At 40.3% G+C, this 18,750-nt stretch overlaps 1 protein-coding gene across 13 annotated transcripts in view; it reads left to right on the top strand.

Moving 5' to 3' along the window:
* MCF2L2 (MCF.2 cell line derived transforming sequence-like 2) overlaps nt 1-18,750 on the top strand; it is a 209,650-nt gene that overhangs the window by 176,517 nt on the left and 14,383 nt on the right. For all 13 annotated transcript variants that reach the window (XR_012494951.1, XR_012494952.1, XR_012494953.1 and 10 more), the window contains 3 exons: nt 4,355-4,570; nt 5,416-5,508; nt 5,670-5,748. Coding sequence is in view for 10 of the 13 variants with exons in the window: in XM_074328532.1 (XP_074184633.1) it covers nt 4,355-4,570; nt 5,416-5,508; nt 5,670-5,748 (388 nt within the window). In the remaining 3 variants the exon portion in view is untranslated. The remainder of the gene's footprint in view (nt 1-4,354; nt 4,571-5,415; nt 5,509-5,669; nt 5,749-18,750) is intronic.

Here is an 18,750-nt window from a genome sequence, read left to right as displayed (position 1 = left end):
ATTTTTATTTCCTGGAATAAATTTACATAATTTATTAAAAGAAGTTATTTTATTGCAAGTTTATACTGTGAGCTAAGGCCAGGTATTTTATTTCTATTTTACATCCCACTTTCCTTACATAGTGTTGGCTGCCGCGGTAAGGCTGAGTAAATCATCTCAGTCACTCAAGGGAGCTGCCTTGTGCATCTTCCTGCCCTTATGACACCTATGTCTAAGAGAGGTTGTAAGGAGTAAGTGAGAATACGTCATAATTAAGGCATGTAGCCTATGCCAGCACCTTGTAGGTGTTGAATACAGGGGCCCTAGGGCAGACTTGTTTGGGTACCAGGCTGCAGGGAAGGAGCCCCTCTGCTTCTGGCGATTGTAATCATGGGCTCCTCTCTCCCACAGCTTCCGCTTTTCATTTCTGGATGGGGCTTTGTGCTGAGTCATTTATCGGAGGTTTCCTGCTTCTTTGTGCAAGACATATATAGGTCTGTCACAATAGCTGTCATTTCCAGGAATGAAAAGAGGTCTCTTTAAGGAAGCTGTCTTCCCTACATTCACTCTCTCAGCCAGATTCTTCATTTTGCCCATGTAGTCACATTTGAAGTTCTTGCATCAGAGCTCTTACCAAGAGATGTCTATACGTGAAAATGGTAGCATTGCTAGTTTATTTTTGCCATCATTTCCCATATGCCAGCTTTTGACTTGCTCGTTTGTTTGGGGGTAGTCCCTGTTCTATCTCTGAGCTCACATCCATCAGATTCTTCAACACACCAAAGTGAGGACCACACCACCAAAGCGAGGGCCGCCTCACATTCTGTCCCTGGTGGAAAAACTCTTTGGGGGTATATTCATTTCCTGGAGCTGCCAGAACAATTCACTACAAATTGGTGGCTTAAACCCACAGAAACCTGTTCTCTCACGGTTCGGGAGGCTAAATGTCCAAAACTAAGGTGTCGAGAGGTCCATGCTCCCTCAGAAGGCTCTAGGAAAGAACCCTTCCTGGCTCCTCTCCTGACTTGTAATAGCGTCTGGCAACGTGTGGCATCCCTTCGCTTACGACTGCATCACTCCAATTTCTGCTTCTGTCTTCACATGACTGTCTTCTCTGTGTGTGTGTCTCTGTGTCTGTTTTTTGTCTTCCCATAAGGACACCAGGTTTTAGATTAGGGACCACTGTAGTCCGATATGACCTCATTTTAACTAGTTACATGTGGGACCCTATTTCCAATAAGGTCACATTCTGAGGTTCTGGGTGGATCTGAGTTTTTGAGGAGATGCTATTCAACCCAGCGCCGCGGCAGCACTGCGTTGGCTCCCTCTCAGTGCTGAACATTTACTTTCATGACCCCCCAGGCACTTACTAAATGCTAATAAATAAATAAATACTTTCTAAGGGACAAATATCTACAAGAGGTTGTACATGTGGTCTCTGGCTTTGGGACCAACTACAATCTGATTGGAAAGAAAGAATATACATGGTTGAAAAGATGGCCTCTGGTCCATCCTTGGTCCTGCTCTGGGGAATCCGTCCACCCGCTTCCCCCGGCAGTGGGTCACCTCCAAACAGGCATGAATCCTGACTCTTTAGTCCCACCACAAGCATGGTCCTGAAAAAGTTTATGCGAAATGCCTGGAGGATATGCAGCTCATCTGTTTCAGATGGACTCAGACCCAGTGATGGCCTTCAGTAACCTCCAGTGATGACAGACTTCCTGAAAAAGCTGACCACGGAACCTCGGGAGGAGTCAGAACAATAGCAGAGCCCAGCTCACAGAGGTGGGAACTGGACAATTCTAGGATTCCTGGCAGCTCTGGGGCTTTGGCCTGGGAGGGAATAATGTTCTCACCTGTGTGCTCTGCCTATTTGTGCAGGTATGAGTACGCGCCTGCTGTCCAGTCCTTTCCCCACCCACAGACCTGTTCTTTCCCTCCATCTGTGTCTTTTCCTCTTCCTCATAGTTTCTGGTGACTCATCTTCTTCACTGCTCTGCTTCTTACTGTTCATTCCACCCCCGACCTCTGGTAAAGCATCGCGTAGCGATAGCTCCTGCTGCTTACTGCCTCCCCCTCAGTTCTCCTTGGTGGAGACAAGGATCAGATTGGCTGGCTGACATCTTTTTTACACCAGGCCACTGTAGTCAGGGGATGGCCCCTTACTGGAGTCACATCCTTTGGTCAGTTGCCTCCTAAGATGTGAACAGCTGAGGCTGCATATGGAATGGGGAGGAAAGTACAGAGCTGATAAAGGACAAAAACATCGCTGCCTACGGTTGTCTCTTCAGTGGGGCTGTGGACAGAGCTGTTTCTCTATGGCCATGGCCTTGGCAGACATCTTAACTAACATTGCCCAGCCCTCTACAGGTCATTAGAGAGTGGACACCTGGACTTCCCTGCACCCCCATTGTTCTGGCCTCTTTAAAAATTGCTTTTATAGCTATGACTATGAAGTGATCCCTCCACATTTGGCAAATGTGTTCTTTGAAACAGCTTTACCTAGAATCCATTCATCTATCTGCTCTGGGATGTGTTTGAGGATGTGCTCAGTATTGACTTAGTGACCCTTTATGAGGACCCATGGGAGAAATTTCTTTCACGTCTTATTAACAGGAATTTCCATGCTTTTCCTGAACAACTGGTTTTCAGTATGTCTTTCGACATAATGAATCATGCAACTCACTGTGTTTCTGTCTGTACTGTCTACTAGAATAGAAAGTCAGAGCTGAGTCTGCAGCAAGTTTATATGTCTTTATTGTACGAGTTTTATGTACAACCTCTTCATCTTTTAATCTTTTTTTCTCCACCCTAATTTCCTCAGTTATTTTCTGTCTGCCATAATGTACATATTTTTATAAGCTGTGTCAAATTTTTGAAATCAGGCAGCGTATAAATACATTTTACAATAGAAACTACTGGTTACAGTTGTTCATGTGGCAAATATGAAACACCTACTTTAGCCAGTTGCCTTGACTAAAACGTATTTCCTATACTATTTATGTCTATATAGTACAAGTTGAAAGGGTTTAAACAGGAGAAAGCAATCACTGTGGGCTGAAGTGGCTACATTTGCATGGCTCCTTGAAGGATGTGGATGGAGTGAAAACATTCTCACAGAAGGGTCCTCAGGGATCCGTCCCCCCATCTGTCTTGGAAACTGGTCAAGCTGAGCCTGTGCAACCAAAACAGGACCATCAAGCTTTCAGGAAAGAAGACCTTATAGCTGGGGCTCGTTGGCTCATTGTTTCTCCCTGAGGCGTTAACACATGCAAATTTTACAAAGCAAAAAGAGAAAATTAGCACAGAAAATGTGTCACAAACACCAGAGAAATAGTTTATTGCTTGCGAAGTTTTATTTTAGAATTTCAGAAGTATAGTCAATTCTTGAAAGAAGATACTCAGTTTGTTCAATATAAACAATAAACTATAAAAATGCTTAATCACTTCTACATAATATACATATTTTTAGTATTAACCATCAGAAATTGTAGGGATTTAGCTCAGCTAGATGTAACTCAGGGAAATTTCTCTGTCCTAGTCCTGTTCAAATAATATTTCCTTTTGGTGTTTTGATACAAGGAAATAAATTCTTGATTATCTGCTTTGACTGCTATGATTTTTGAAAAATACCACATTTCCAGCTCATCTCACTCCCCTACCCTTTAGAGAGAGCTCAGAGAAGTCAGGGCCACCTCATTTGGACTTTCAACTTTCAATGAGAAAGGTGGGCTTGCTGGTGGAGAGAGAGGCAAATAGACTTTTTAAAAAAAATTTTGTCATTTGAGATTATCTTTACACTGTTCACTCACTCTGAAAAACACAGCATTGAAAATAATTTCCATTACAATGTTATGAAGATTAAGTCTACTAAGGTTTTTCCTTTCAGAACAGATCTCAGTTCTCAGGTTCTCGTACAAATGAAGCAGCTGTTAGGACACAGAGGGAAAACATGGATTATCAAAGATCCATAATGCAGCAAAAATTGTCTCTCCTGAACACAATTAAAATGTTAATTTCTTGCCTTTTTTAAGTAGTGTCATGTATCAAAAACAAAGAAAAGGAAATAGAATTCAGTTAGTTAAAATTAATTACAAGACAAAATATCAGAGTACCAATGTCTTGAATTCAAGTATTTCTAACATGCTTTATGTTTATTACCTCACACCGCTGCACTATTTCCTTATATAACTAAATGGTGCCATGCTCAGTAAAGCTCACAAAATTGATTTCGTGACGGATTAGCCCGAGTGACACTTTGAAGATTGTAAACTTCAAATAAGCATGATTTATCATTTGAAAAGGGACCCTTAAGCGTTCTTTCCCTGTCACGTAATTTAACAGTGTCTTTCTGTTGCGTGTCTGTTTCTAAAAGGACGATGTTGGAAAACTGGGTAAGCTGTTGATGCATGACTCTTTCAACGTCTGGACAATTCACAAGGATCGTTATAAGATGAAGGATTTTATTCGATTTAAGCCCAGCCAGAGGCAAATCTACCTATTTGAAAGAGGAATAGTGTTCTGTAAGATACGAATGGAGCCCAGCGACCAGGGCCCATCTCCGCATTACAGCTTTAAGAAGTCTATGAAGGTAAAGGGATCCTATTGCACCTGGGAGTCAGCACAACCCTATGGAGAGAAACATGGTTATCGTTCTTTTACAAATAGGAAACTGAAGCTTAGAGAGGTGAGGTTAACTTGCCAAATGCCACACAACAAAGCTAGAATCCACACCCAGATCTGACTCCAGAGTTAAGGCCTGTAATCAGTCCCTAGACATGGCCAGGGCTGGAACAGAGGTGACTTTATGCTAACTAGAGAAAAAGAACCGTATAACCTTCTGTTTGGACAAAGTCATTAACAAGTACCCTCTTTCCTTTAGGCAGAGGAATGAAAGACTCAGTGATCAGAGCATGGGCTCTTCTGCATACAAGTATAGGAAGCGTTGTGACACTGGGGATTCTAGGAACCCATGTCCACACCAAGCATTGTCTCTCACCTAGATAGGAAATGTTTCCTAGCTAGCAATGAGACACACCCACACACACACACATCTGTGTACTTGTGAGTAAACTTGTTAATTTATTCATAGTAACTTTTGTTATTTATGTTTCTTAATGGATGCTAATTCAGTTACCATTCCATAGAGATTTGTGAGATACTTAAGTGTTAAAGAGAGATGATCTCTTTGCTTAAAGTTGCGGCTACAGCTCTACTACATATAGAACTATGTAGTCTGTGTTGTCCTCTGAAATAGGTAAGACAGATGACACTGTACCAAATTGTACTTTATACTCCTTGTACACAGCAAAACATTTGGAAGGAAGATGGAAGGAGAGAGTTTTTGGGGATAGAAAGGATTAGGATAGGCTGATGCAGACAATTTTGAAATCGGAAATTGATGATATAGAAAATGTTCCTATTTCTTTACAACAGTTGATGACACTTTCAATTCACCAACTTGAAAGGGGGAGCAACAGAAAGTTTGAAATTGCCAACCGAAATGGACTTGAGAAATACATCCTGCAGGTAGAGCTCATGCCTTCCTCACAAGTGACCTCTACTCTCCCTATGGTGTTCCCATGACTTGACAAGTGTTTTCTGTCTCATTATTCTAAAGGTCACCCAGAGAATAAAATCTCTGTGCATGTGATGTGATGCTTACAGTATTTTCTTATCTGTAATTACAGGCAGCTTCAAAAGAAATCAGAGATTGTTGGTTTTCAGAAATAAGTAAATTATTGATGGAACCACAAAACAATATTAAAGGTAAGGTTACCCCAGTTGACTTTAGCCTGGAGAGTTATACTGTTTACAACATTGAGGTTGATGTGCCGATTGGGGATATTGTTAAAGAAAATGGCTTGCCAGGAAAATAACTGTGGACGTATTTTTATAGTATCTGGACGCACCTGTGCTTGCTTTAGATTGTGTGGGTTGTTTTGTGAGTGTGTCCCTTGTAGTTGTGTCTCACACAACATACCTAATTGCCAAGATCAACTTTCTCACTCCAATATCCCAAAGCCACCCAAGAAAATGTTAATGGAGATTTAAATGGCCAATACTACTTTCAGATGCTGTACTACATTTTTTTTTAAGTTGAGATATAATTAATATAACATAAAATTCACATTCTTAAAGTGTACAATTCATTGGGTTTTAGTCTGTTCGCAAGGTTGTGCAACTATCATTGCTATCTGATTCCAGAATATTTTCATTGCTCTCTTCCCAATAAAACCCTATATCCCTTAGCAATCGTTCCCCATCTTCTCCCTCACCCCAGCCCCTGGCAACTGCTAATCTACCTTCTGTCTCTATGGATTTTCTTATTCCAGACATTTTATATAAATGGAATCATATAAAATGATGGTACTTTCTGTCTAGTTTTTTCACTCATCATAATTTTTTCATTGTTTATCCTTGTGGTAGCATATATCAATACTTCATTTTTTTCATAGCTGAATAAAAGTGCATTGTATGGATATACCATATTTGCTTATTCATTCACCTGTTGATGAATATTTGAGTTGTTTACAGTTTTTGGATATTGTGAATAATGCTACTATGGAAACTTGTGCACAAATTTTTATGTGATCCCATGGGATATGTGTGTGTGTGTGTGTGTGTGTGTGTGTGTGTGTGTGTGTATATAGTGCCAAAAATGTATATACATTTTAAGAAAGGAAAACTATTAAAATTGTAATACTCAATATATACCGATATCAAAAAATGAATACAAGTCACGTCTGACTTCTGCAGTTATGAGAGGTGCTCAAAGTGGTTACCATCAGTGTCCAGACACTTCTGATTACGGTGAACTACTGCTTGAGCAACGTTTACCAAAGTGTCCATTTGTATACATTTTTTGGCACCCCCAGTATATGCTGTGCCATATGATAACTCTGTGTTAACTTTCTGAGGAATTTCCAAATTGTTTTCTGAAGCAGCACCATTTCTCCTTCATTCCAGCTTGTTGTCCTTTTTCATTATTACAATCACCATTCTAGTGGGTGTGAAGTGGTAGCTCATCATGGTTTTGATTTGCATTTCCCTAATGCAAGTGATAGTTAGCATCTTTTCATGTGCTTATTGGCCATTTATATATTTTCTTTGAATAAATGTCTGTTTGACTTCTTTGCCCATTTTTAAATTAGGTTGTTTTGTCCTTCATGGTTGAGTTGGAAAAATTATTTATGTATTCTAGATCCTAAACTCCAAGATCCTAAACTCCTAAATAACCTAGATCTAGATTATTTATGTAATCTGATCCCATAAATCAGATATATGATTTGCAAATATTTTTTCCCATTCTATGGGTTGTCTTTGTACTTTCTTAATGATATCTCTTGAAGCACAAAGGTTTTTACTTTTGATGAAGTCTAATTTATAGATTTTTTTCTTTGGTCGCTTATGCTTTGGTGTCATATCTGAGAAACCATTGCCTAATCCAAGGTCATAAATATTTACACCTATGTTTTCCTCTAAGGATTTAGTTTTAACTTCTAAGGGTTTAGTTTTAACTAATATTTAGGTCTTTGATCCATTTTGAGTTAATTTTTGTATACGGTGTGAATTTGGGGTCTAAGTTCATTTTTTGCATGTGGATAGCCTGTTGTTTCTGAACCATTTGTTAAAAAGACTGTTCTTTCCCCCACTGAATGGTCTTGACACTTGTTATGGACTCAAGTACTATAACAATGTTTGTGTTTCCCCCAAATTCATATGTTGAAACTCTAACCACCCCACCACCATGTCATGGTATAGGAAGTGAAGCCTTTGTGAGGTAATTAGGAGTAGATGAGGTCATGAGGGTGGAAACCACTTGAATGGGATTAGTGTTCTTATAAATGCCATGGGAGAGCTTGCTTCTTCTTTCTGCTCTCTGCTATGTTAGCATACAATGAGAAGTCAGCAATCTGCAACCCAGAAGAGGGTCTTCACCAGAACTCAGCTGTGTTGGCACCATGATCTCAGATTTCCAGCCTCCAAATCTGTAAGAAATAAATTTCTGTTGTTTGTAAGCCACCCAGTCTATGGTACTTCGTCATAGCAGCCCAAATCAAGACAACACACTTGTTGATAATAAGTTGGCCATAAATGTAGTATACTTGGTTGATAGTCTTTTTCATTAAGCACTCTGAATATGTCATCCTACTGTATTGCAGCCTCCAGTTTCTGATAACAAATAGGCTATTAATCTTATTGAAGATTGTTTTGCATGTGTGTGACAAGTTGCTTTTCTCCTGCTGCTTTCCACATTCTTTCTGTCTTTTGACAGTTTGATTATGATATGTCTAGGTGTGGATCTCTTTGAGTTTATATTTCTTGGAGTTTATAGATCATCTTGGATGTGTAGATTAGTGTTTTTCATCAAATTTCAGAAGTCTTTGGACATAATTTCTTTAAATATTTTTTCAGCCTCTTGCTCTCTTATTCTTCTGGAACTCCCATTATGTGTGTATTGGTATGCTTAATGGTATCTTACAAGTCTTTAAGGCTCTTGTCATTTCTTTCTCTCTTTTTCTTTCTCTTCCTCAAACTGGATAGTTTCAATTGACCTATATCTAAGGTCTCTCATTCTTTCTTCTGCCGGCTCAAATCTGCTACTGAGCCACTCTAGTGAATTTTTCATTTCAGTTATTATACTTTTCAACTCAGAATTTATATTTGGCCCTTTTTAAATATAATTTTTCTTTATTTATATTCTCTATCTGATGAGAGTTTTTCTCATACTTGCCTTTGGTTCTTTATATATGGTATTCTTTAACTCTGAACATTTTTTAAAGAGCTGATTTAAATTCTTGGTCTAGGAAGTCCAACATCTTGGCTTCCTCAGCAACAGTTTCTATTGACTGCTTTTCTTCTTTTCTTTTTTTCTGTGCATGGGTCATACTTGTTTCCTTGAATGTCTCATAGTTTTCTGTTGAAAACTGGACATTTAAAATAACATAATGTGGCAATTCTGAAGTTCAGATTCTCCTCTATCTCCAATACTTGTTACCATTTGTTTTTATTGTTGATTGTTTTTTTAGTGACTTTTCTGAACTAATTCTGTAAAATCTGTATTCATTTTCATGTGTGACATCGAAGTCTCTGTTCAGTTAATGATTGGGCAGAGATTTTCTTAAATACCTGAAACCAGTAAATATTCTAGTATTTGCCAAGGGGCTCTGTGTGGATATTGGGGCACACCTCAAACACTCAGCCAGGTAGAACTAGAATTTGAACACTTTAGGACCCAAACTAAGGATCCATTATACCACAAATCATCTCCACCTTGGTTCCCATGTCTCAGCTGCTGGTCTCAAGACATTTTCTGTCAATAATCACAGACCAGGTCTCGCAAGCACACATATGAACAGGCATGACTTACAACAGGGAACCCAGCACTCTCAGAGAGCCAGGTATAGCCAGTCACCAGCAATAACCGCAGATGGCATGCATGGTGCAGCTCTATTTTAGGATGAACTGTCCTCTGTACATTCTGACACCGGCCATCCCTTCTACCCTATTTGACTTTCCAACTTAGTTCCCAGTACCCCTAGACCAAGGTTTCATAACTTCAGTACCACTGACTTTTGGGACCAAGTTATTCTTTATTGTTGGGGCTGTCCTGCAAATTTTAGGATGTTTAGCAGCATCCTGGCTTCTATCTACAAGATGCCAATAGCACACCAACCCCCTCCCCCTGTCATCACAATTAAAACTGTCCCTAGACACTTCCAAAAGTTCCCTAGAAAAGGTAAAATTGCCCCATGTTGAGAACCACAGGCCTAGTGCCACCCCCACATCTGGCTGGGCATTTCCCGTCACTTCTAGACCAGGTTTGACTTCAGTCTGATGACTCAGGACCCTCATCTCATCATTCACTGCCCCTTGTGTGACTGTCCATCTCAGCATCTTCATCAGAAGGCTGGCCTCCTAACGTCCCAGAAACCAACTTTTCTCAGCTAAGGGACTCATGGCTCCTGGTGGAAGAGTGTGTGACCCTGCCCAGGCCAGCCCTATATTTTCACTAACGCCTCCTATCCAGTGCTGGTGATGTGAGCCTTCACTTCCTGTTTGTGCAAAGCCTCATAGTCAGCCAGAGGTGAGAGTATAAGGCCCACTCAGATCTTTCCTGATCATGCCCACAGCCCTGGGCATGTACACATTGCCTTCTAGATAGGTTCCCAGGAATATTTTGGAGCTTTTCAAAGCCACTATGGATACCTCATTTGCAACTTTTCCTTTTAGACTTTTTGATTTGGCCTGTTTTTGCCCCAGCTATTATCCCATGCCTCCAGCAGCCAAGAAATTAAACAATTACTTCTACTCCTTTTCTATCAATGCCCCAGGGAAAAGGCTTTTCACACTAGGCAAGCTTTGAATCAGGTCTAATAAAGACAGTCTTGTAAGTAGGATATTCCAAGGAATCCCAGATAAGTCAACTAATGACAATTCTCAGGAATGAGAATTTGATGGAGCTCTAACCCTGTCTGGCTGCTCCTATGGCTGCCAGGTTGCTAATTTTCACCATAATGACAACCTATTGGTTTCCAGAGCTATTGCCAAGAAGGAGAGGTAGCATGGGAATAGGGCAACTAAAACACCACAAAGCTCGCTGTTCATACTGAGATTCAGCCATTTTTCTTGAATAAAGCCTCTCCTGAATGCTGTAAGCTTTTGTTTAATTTCCAGTGTTCTGAAAATATTGTTTCTGACTCTTTGTGCCAGTTTTTTTCATGTTTTCATGGAGGAGAGAATTTTGAAGGGTTTTTTCTTTCTTTCTTTTTTTTTCTGCAACATTTTCACAGATGTCACTTGCTATACTCATTTAAATAATTTAAAAAATCATCTTTGAGTAGGCTTTACCCAGTCCTCATAACAGCAGGGATATTTTGGTAGGGAAATCCACAACAAGCTTCATCAATTGAGTTCTAATATTTCCTTCAGGTAGTGTTGCTAGGGTTAAAAAATGCTAGTCTCATGTGGGAAATCTATCTCCTATCATTTAAGCTGGCAATGGTTTTTGTGCATGGTAAGGAAAATTATATAAATATGAAAAGATAAACTATCTTCAGAGACTTAGCAGCAATGTAACCATTTCATGCTCTTCCTGTGTCTTCTCTGCTCTCAGGTGGTCAGGAGGATGTGAGGGTGAGTGTGCGTCATATGGAAAAAGATAAACTAAGAAGTGTGATTGGAAAACCACCACATTGGTTTTCCGTCATGACAAAGTGAGATAGCTCTTGATTTAAACTGTAGGCCTCTGCTAGGAAATAGTAACAAGATTATGTAATTGATTTTAATTTACATAAAGGTAATGTGGGAAAACACTATCATTTATTTTTGCTTTTGAACTATTAATACTATGCTAAATATATTTTATGGTAGTTGAGTATGAGTGCTTGGGAAGCAGAAAACAGAAAATTGTAACCACCCTAGGAGAAAAAGTTACTTGTTTTCCCCAGAAACAATATTCTAGTCACAAGATTGTTCTAGAAATCCTTACTCCCTAGACCAGTGTTTCACAAATGGTGGTTTAGGGACTACCTGCATGAGAATTGCTTGGAGGGCTTGTTACAAATGTAGATTTCTGGGTCCTACCCTAGAACTGTGGAATTGGAATAGTGAGAGTTAATGCCTGGGAATATTTAGCTTATTAAATTTTCTAGGCAGAAGCCTTAAACTACTACTTTTAAAAGCTCTATTGAGGTATAGTGTAAAATTTATTTTATATAATTTTATGTAAATTATATTTTTCATAAATAATATAGAAGCTTTATTGGCATAACAAACATATTTAAAGTATACAACTTGATGTTTTGATATATGTACACACCTCTGAAAGCATCAGTATAAGCAAGATAATGAATGCATATGTCACACCAGAAAGTTTCCTTGTGCCCCTTTTTAGTTACTTTCCTCTTGCTCCTCCCTCACCCCCTCCCTCACTGCTTTCCAGGTGATCTCTGATCTTCTTTCTGTCACTATCAATTAGGTTGAATTTTCTAGAATTCCATAAGGAGAATCATACAGCAGGTTTCTTTTACTCTACATACTTATTGTGAGATTCTTTCATGTTGCTTAGTGTAACAATAGTACATTTCTTGTAATTACTTTGTAGTATTCCAATGTTTGGATATACCCAATTTATTTATCCATTTACCTATTAATGAACCTTTGGTTGGTTTCTACCCTTTTGGGCAATTTTGAATAATACTGCTATGACTATTCAAGTACAAATCTTCTTGTAGACATATGTTTTCATTTCTCTTGGGTAGATACCTAAGAGAGCAATGGTTAGATCATATGGCAGGTGCATGTTTAACTTTTTAAATTATTGCTGAACTATTTTTTTATATTCCCACAGAGCATATGAAAGTTTCACTTGCTCCACATCCTCACCAACACTTGGTATTGTCAGTCTTTTTACCGTTAAGTCTTCTAATAGGTGTATATACTGGGTTGTCGTTGAGGTTTTAACTTGCTTTTCCATGGTGACTATGGTTGAGCATATTTCCATGTACTTCTTTGCCATCTATATATCTTCTTTGGTGAAGTGGCCATTCAAATATTTTGCTCATTGTTTTCTTATTATTGAGTTTTGAGAATGTATAGATATATATGTTTATATATATACATGTGTGTATGTATATATGTGTATATATATATATATATATATATATATATATATATATATATATATATATATATCTCCTAGATACAAGTCCTTTATTAGATATATTTTCTTTCATTGTGTGGCTTATCTTTTCATTCTCTTAATAGTATCTTTTGAAGAGCAGATTTTAATTTTGATGAAATCCAATTTTTAAAAATGTATGGGTCGGTGTTGTGTCTAAGAAATCTTTGTCTAATGGTCACAAATATTTCTCCTATGTTTTCTCTTAGAAATGCTATTGTTTTATAGCTTAAGATTTACATTTAAAACTCTCATCCATTTGGAGGTTTCATTTTGTTTTGTTTTGGGTATAGGGTGTGAAGCGTGGATCAAAGTTTAGTTTATTGCTTATTGATGTCTAGTTGTCCCACTGCCAGTTCTCCATTTGACTGTTTATATAAATGCATATATTAGGTTGGTGCAAAAGTCATTGCGGTTTAAAAGGTTAAAAATAATTGCAAACACCGCAATGACTTTTGCACCAACCTAACATTTGTGGCTGCTCTGTTCTGTTCCATTGATCTGTATCTACCTTGACATTAGTACCTTCCTATCTTGAACACTGTAGCTTTATAATAAGTCTTAAAATCAGATCATTGGAGTCCTCCAATTTTTTTCTTTTAAATGTTGTTTTGACTATTCTATATCCTTTACATTTCTATGTGTGTTTTAGAATCAGCTTGTCAATTTCTTAAAAAAGAAACAATGCTTGCTGGTATTTTCACTGGGATTGCGTAAAATCTGTAGAGCAATTTGGTAATAACTGACATCTTAACGATATTAAGCTTAATCTACAATTTAGATTTTAACTGAATCCCCCTGCTCTGCCCTGAAGAAAAAGACACGTGTGTTAGGAGGATGTGATATTTATTCAGTTTACAACTGAAGAACACTTTTCTCAGATCCTCCTCAATTCCTAGCACTGTGCTCCCTAGTGTGCAAATCTAGAGAAGAAGCAGCACCAGAACCTGACATATAGTTTAGATTGGGTTAAAAAAGCCCCACTCAACTGAAAGACAGGCTCAGAGGTGTGGCCCCGGCCCCTTCCTTTTTCATACAAGCAAACCGAAGGTCAATTTCACACAACCTTTTGGCAGCAGAACTGGGTCTCCTGAGCCTGACTCACCCAGCAGGGGCTGATGAAATGTCACTGCAAGTGATGGCAGCGACACGGGCTCTAGGAATTCAGAGGGCCCCACAGTGCCCTGTGTGCGTGAGCAGGAGCAGGGGCCTTGGACTGGGCCCTGAGAGAAGAGGAGACTCCAGGGGCAGAACAGACGCAGGGGCTTCAGGCAAGAGGGAAGCGAGGTTTCAAAGCTTCTAAGATCAGGAATACCAGGACCTTACATCTGTCCAGCACTTTACAAAGCTCTGACACATACAACATTATCACCACAGTTCATTCCAACTCCTCCCTATACCACCTTCAACCCGGGATTGCTGGGCGTAATAACTCTGTGCGCTCTGGTAGAGGCATCCAGGGACCCCCGCCACATGGGCCTCTAAGGCGACAGGAAGGATGCTGGCAGCCCCTGAGGTATGTGGAGATAGCCTTGTGCCCAGAGGGAGTTACAGAGTCAGGGAGGGCGTGGGCAGGGAAGAGTAGTGGAACCTGATGGGTGGGACACAGCAGTGTGACAAGTCAAGGCAGGAGGCAGGCACTGTGATTTGGGGACAACCTCTTCATTTGTGGCCTGATCACCTGTGACCAGGAGGCCTAGGGAGACTGGGGGAAAGATCAGGCTCTGGTGCCAGGCAGCTTTGCAGGGACAGCTCAGTGCAGTGTGTGGGCTACATGACAGAGCCCCAGCCCTGGCAGACAGTCAGGTCACGGGCTGGGAAAGGAAGGCTGCAGCCCCATCCTTGCAACTGGGCAACTCATGCCATTCACATGGGTAATAAAGGGTGGATCCAGAGACCATTGAAAGTCACCGAGTTGCCTCCACGTGAGTATGTTCAGTGATGATCTGGAGCCTTGCTTGAGAGGTTCATGGATCGAGTGAAAGTAAATGAGGTTAGAGAGGGGAGGTAGGTCTCAAATATGTATTAGGCTGGGGAGTTTGGCTTGTATGCTGGTGTGAGCAGTGGGGAGCCACTGGAGGTTGATACCTGGTGTCATTCTCATAGCGGGGACAACACCCGAACAAAGAATGTGATTCTTCACACTGTCTCTGAAATAACGGATCTTTCCCTCACCAAGTCAGATAATTGGGGCTCAGGTAGAAAATGTGAGTGCTTGATGGGTATATTATTTATTCCTTAGTTCAATATTAATGGAATGAACTGTGGAAATTGGGAGGGTCCCAGGGTCGAGGCACACAGGGAACGCAGCAAGATGGGCCAAGAAGTGGGGGAGGACGCCAGGGCCAGGTGAGCCATGACTGCTGAAATGCTCCCTGAATGACTTAAGACAGTAAGACTCAGGTCTCCACACTTTCATGTATTTTTATAGTATTCTCTCTATGGGTACATATGTGTGAAAAATCAATACATAAAATCAGTTCAAATTGGCTTACATTTGAGAGTGCTGATTTTTCTTTTTTAATTTTAAGCCAAGGGAATCCACAGTTTGAAAAGCACTAGGTGTATACTGATTCTTTTTTAAAGTGTCAAATATTGCAGATAGTCCATACTGATTCTATGTGATTTTACTTATTGATATTTATAACACTCAGCTTATTATAAGGGATTTCCAATTAAAAAAAAAACATTAGTTGCCGGACCCCACTGCCAGCTTAGGATATCTTTCCTCATGCTTGCTTGCTGTGTTGCCAGTTGAGTCAAAATGTTGCCATTTTGAAACCTCCCTGAATTACCCTTGTTTCTGGCTATTTTCTTGAGCTTTCATGTGAGAACCAACTCCACTGCTATTTTCTGTTGCCCTACCTCCTAGTTTGCAGGGTAGACAAATAGACCCTCTGATGTAAATTCATTCAGCTTCCCTCACTCCATTTGGAAGTCCCTGATGGTTCTTCCTCTGTTCCTCATTCCTCCTTATCTGTTAATTCTCACTGGTGCTCCTGCCCACTTAGTCTGTAATTCCTGTCTTTGCGCGAGGCACTCGGGGAGTACTTAATAAATGCTTGTTGAATGAACTTGTAGACTATGATCCAGTTCAGGCACAGGACCCTGCATAGTTGTTCTGGCTTATTTGGCCTGATCCTAATGGAGGCACCCCAGGCCCTCAAACAGAGAAATGGTAAAGGTGGGAAGGGCTGAGGGCTGTGGTAGACAGCTGAGTCCCTCTCCTTCCCCTCTGCACCCACACTCTTATGGAGCATTCTTGTGTAGCATTTAACATGCTGCCTTATAATTTTATGATGTGGTTAAGTTTTTCTCCCTCCCAGACCATGAATTCCTCCAGGGCATGAAAGTTGTACTAGTCTGAGCTTCCCTTGGGCCTCATTTTATACAAGGGCCTGGCACTCATATACTTGTAGGTGCTCAGTGAACAAACAAGTAAAAGAACTCATTGAATAATCCTATCAGGCTGGCAAGCTACTCTGATGAGGTTTAGCTCGAGGCGCACTTTTTTCATCCCTGACCTCCAATGCCCAACAAGTGTTTATTTGCTGAGCTAATCTAAGCCAAAAGAGTTATATGATAGTTGGCATTTCAGGACAGGGAAAAGGGAAGGAGCAAACTATCCGGAGCCAATGGAACAGCTTTCAAGAAGATCAAAGTGGATTCCTCCTCCTGACCTCTCCTGCTTTAAGACTTGCAGCCAGTTAGATGTTAACTGTATAATCTAATCCAGCAAGCAGTGCCCTTGAACGTTCCCTTGTTGAACGCTGTGCACAGAGCCAGGGCAGGTATCAGACTAAAGTAACGAAGGAGGATGAAGGAGGTCCTTGAGACTTCAGACCAAGAGAACAGGTGTAAGTCAGCACCACTCCAGCTGGTGGAGGAATGCATGTGCCATGTTTCCCAATGGTTCAATGTTCATGTGTAGTTCTCTAAAGCAAAGGCAAGAACGTGCAATTTGCATCCTGGATTGAAAATATGGGAAGAGCTACCAGTACCACAGGAGGAGGAGGAGGAGGAGGAGGAGGAGGAGGAGGAGGAAGGAAGATCCAGTCCCCAGCACATGTGGGGTTAAAGGTAGGATCCAGTGGGCGAGTGGGGCATGGAAGCAATGGTTGATACCCGCAGCTTAGAAGCAGAGGAAGACATGCCTGAGTCTCAGCCCTGCCTTGATTGTGTGACTGAGAAGAAAGGCATACAATTGATTTCCTGCTATTCATTTGCATAGATCTAATTAGGCCAAAATTTAAATGAAGGGCAAATATTTCACACTGAGAAGTGACTCCCTCTTTGGAAAGAAAAGTTGACCTCTTAAGGAAATGAGTGTAGGGATAAGAGTATTGCCAAAATGGCTTCTTGGGAATAAAGACACTGGGTGGTGGCACCTTACTTCTTGCTCTATCCAAGATTTACGGGTGGCTCCTGTCAGGAAAGGTTAGCAGCAATTCATCTAGGTGCTTCCCCACAAGGCTTCACCCCTAATTTCTTTCTGTGTCAGGTTTCTGGTGGGCAGAATTGGGTATGGGCTCAAAAAGAAAAACAAGTGTGGAAACGTTTTTCTGTTTTATATATTTATGGGGCATTGAATGTGCTGTTTTTTTGTTGTCGTCTTTTCTTTCCTCACCTATTTAAATTAAACATAATCTTTTCCAAAAGATTTTCTACTTTATGCTTTTGCCCACAATCAAACTCTTGGGAAGTTATTTAGTAGTTGAGATTTTGGTTTTGGACTATGATGTGATCAATTTGGTGGGACATGAAGTATGTATTCGGGCATATAACTTATTTAGAAAAGGCCTCTGGAAGGAGTTTCAGTTCAAAATATGAATATATTTATTGAGCACCTACAAAGCACAAAAAGTCATTGACGAAAGCTACGCAGACCCCACCTTCTACTGCCGGGCAAGGCTAACTAATGTATGTTTTTTCATCAGACTTCTAGCCCCTCAACTCTGCGAATCATGAAATGGCTAATTAACAGGAAGGTGGTCACAGAATTAAGAAATTAGATGTTCAGTCTTAGTTAACAAATATTAATAGCAATGCCATTTGATAAAGCAGTGGTTCTCAATCAGGATGTATATGTTTGTTACATAATTTTGTATTTGGAAAACAAAACATCACCTATTTTCTTCTTAGTACAGACCAGGAGAAGTGAGGCCTGAGAACGATCTTGGCTGGTGAGAGTTCATAGAATTTGGTTCCTAAATTTTCTTTGCATGATAAGGCCTGTCCCTCTGTGGATTGTAGCCGACTCTGGGAGGTATCTGGGAGGTATGACATGTTTATGTTTTGTTTTCCATGGAGACTTTCTATTGGCTTGTGGAAAACTTTTTAAAGAAAAGCTAAAGTCACCTTTTCATTTCCTAAACAATTGGCTTTATTCCCCAATACTATCTCTGCTGAAGTCATATCCCAGTTTCCTTTTCTATTTTGAAAAACTCAAAACGAAAAGAAGACCCCTGGGCCCCTCTTTCAGCTGGGGCCCTACAGATGAGTAAAGCATGTGTTAAGAATTCCATTCTCAACCTTGTAGGTTATTTATTTAACAGGAGACTCTCCGGATTATGAAGGACTATTAGAAAATTGAGCCTATCAACCTTGTCTAGTCATAAAGTATGTTTTGTTCTTGAGGCATTCAACTCCTTTTTTCCTGGGCCAAGGATCACTTAAAGAGACCTTTACGTGGCTCTTTGCTTGAGGACAAAAGGGTTAACATTGGCACAATCTACAAACTTGCAGACATGAGCCAATTAATAGAGTTATAACTCCTCCTTCACCCAAAACCTAAGGATGTGGATTGTCCAGGTGCCTTTCTTTTTTTCCTCCTGTCTTTATCCTGCTAAATTAAGGTCATCAAACCCAAAGGAGTGAGGTGAGCAGAAGAATGGGTAATATTTAGTTGTGTGTCCTCATCTATGCTTGGTTATAGACTGTGTACATAGATGTCTGTGTGTATCTGTGTGCACACACATGCGGAAAGCAGGCTGGTTTCAGGAGACAGAAAGAGAGGGAATGACTGTCATGTCGATGTGAGTTTGGAGACTTTTTCACTAGTTAGGTTCACAAAACCAGTCAACGCT

Source organism: Rhinolophus sinicus, linkage group LG01 (assembly GCF_036562045.2).
Source record: "Rhinolophus sinicus isolate RSC01 linkage group LG01, ASM3656204v1, whole genome shotgun sequence".
NCBI lineage: Eukaryota > Metazoa > Chordata > Mammalia > Chiroptera > Rhinolophidae > Rhinolophus > Rhinolophus sinicus.
The sequence above is the reverse complement of the archived record's forward strand: the minus strand, read 5'-3'. Positions and strand labels throughout refer to the sequence as shown.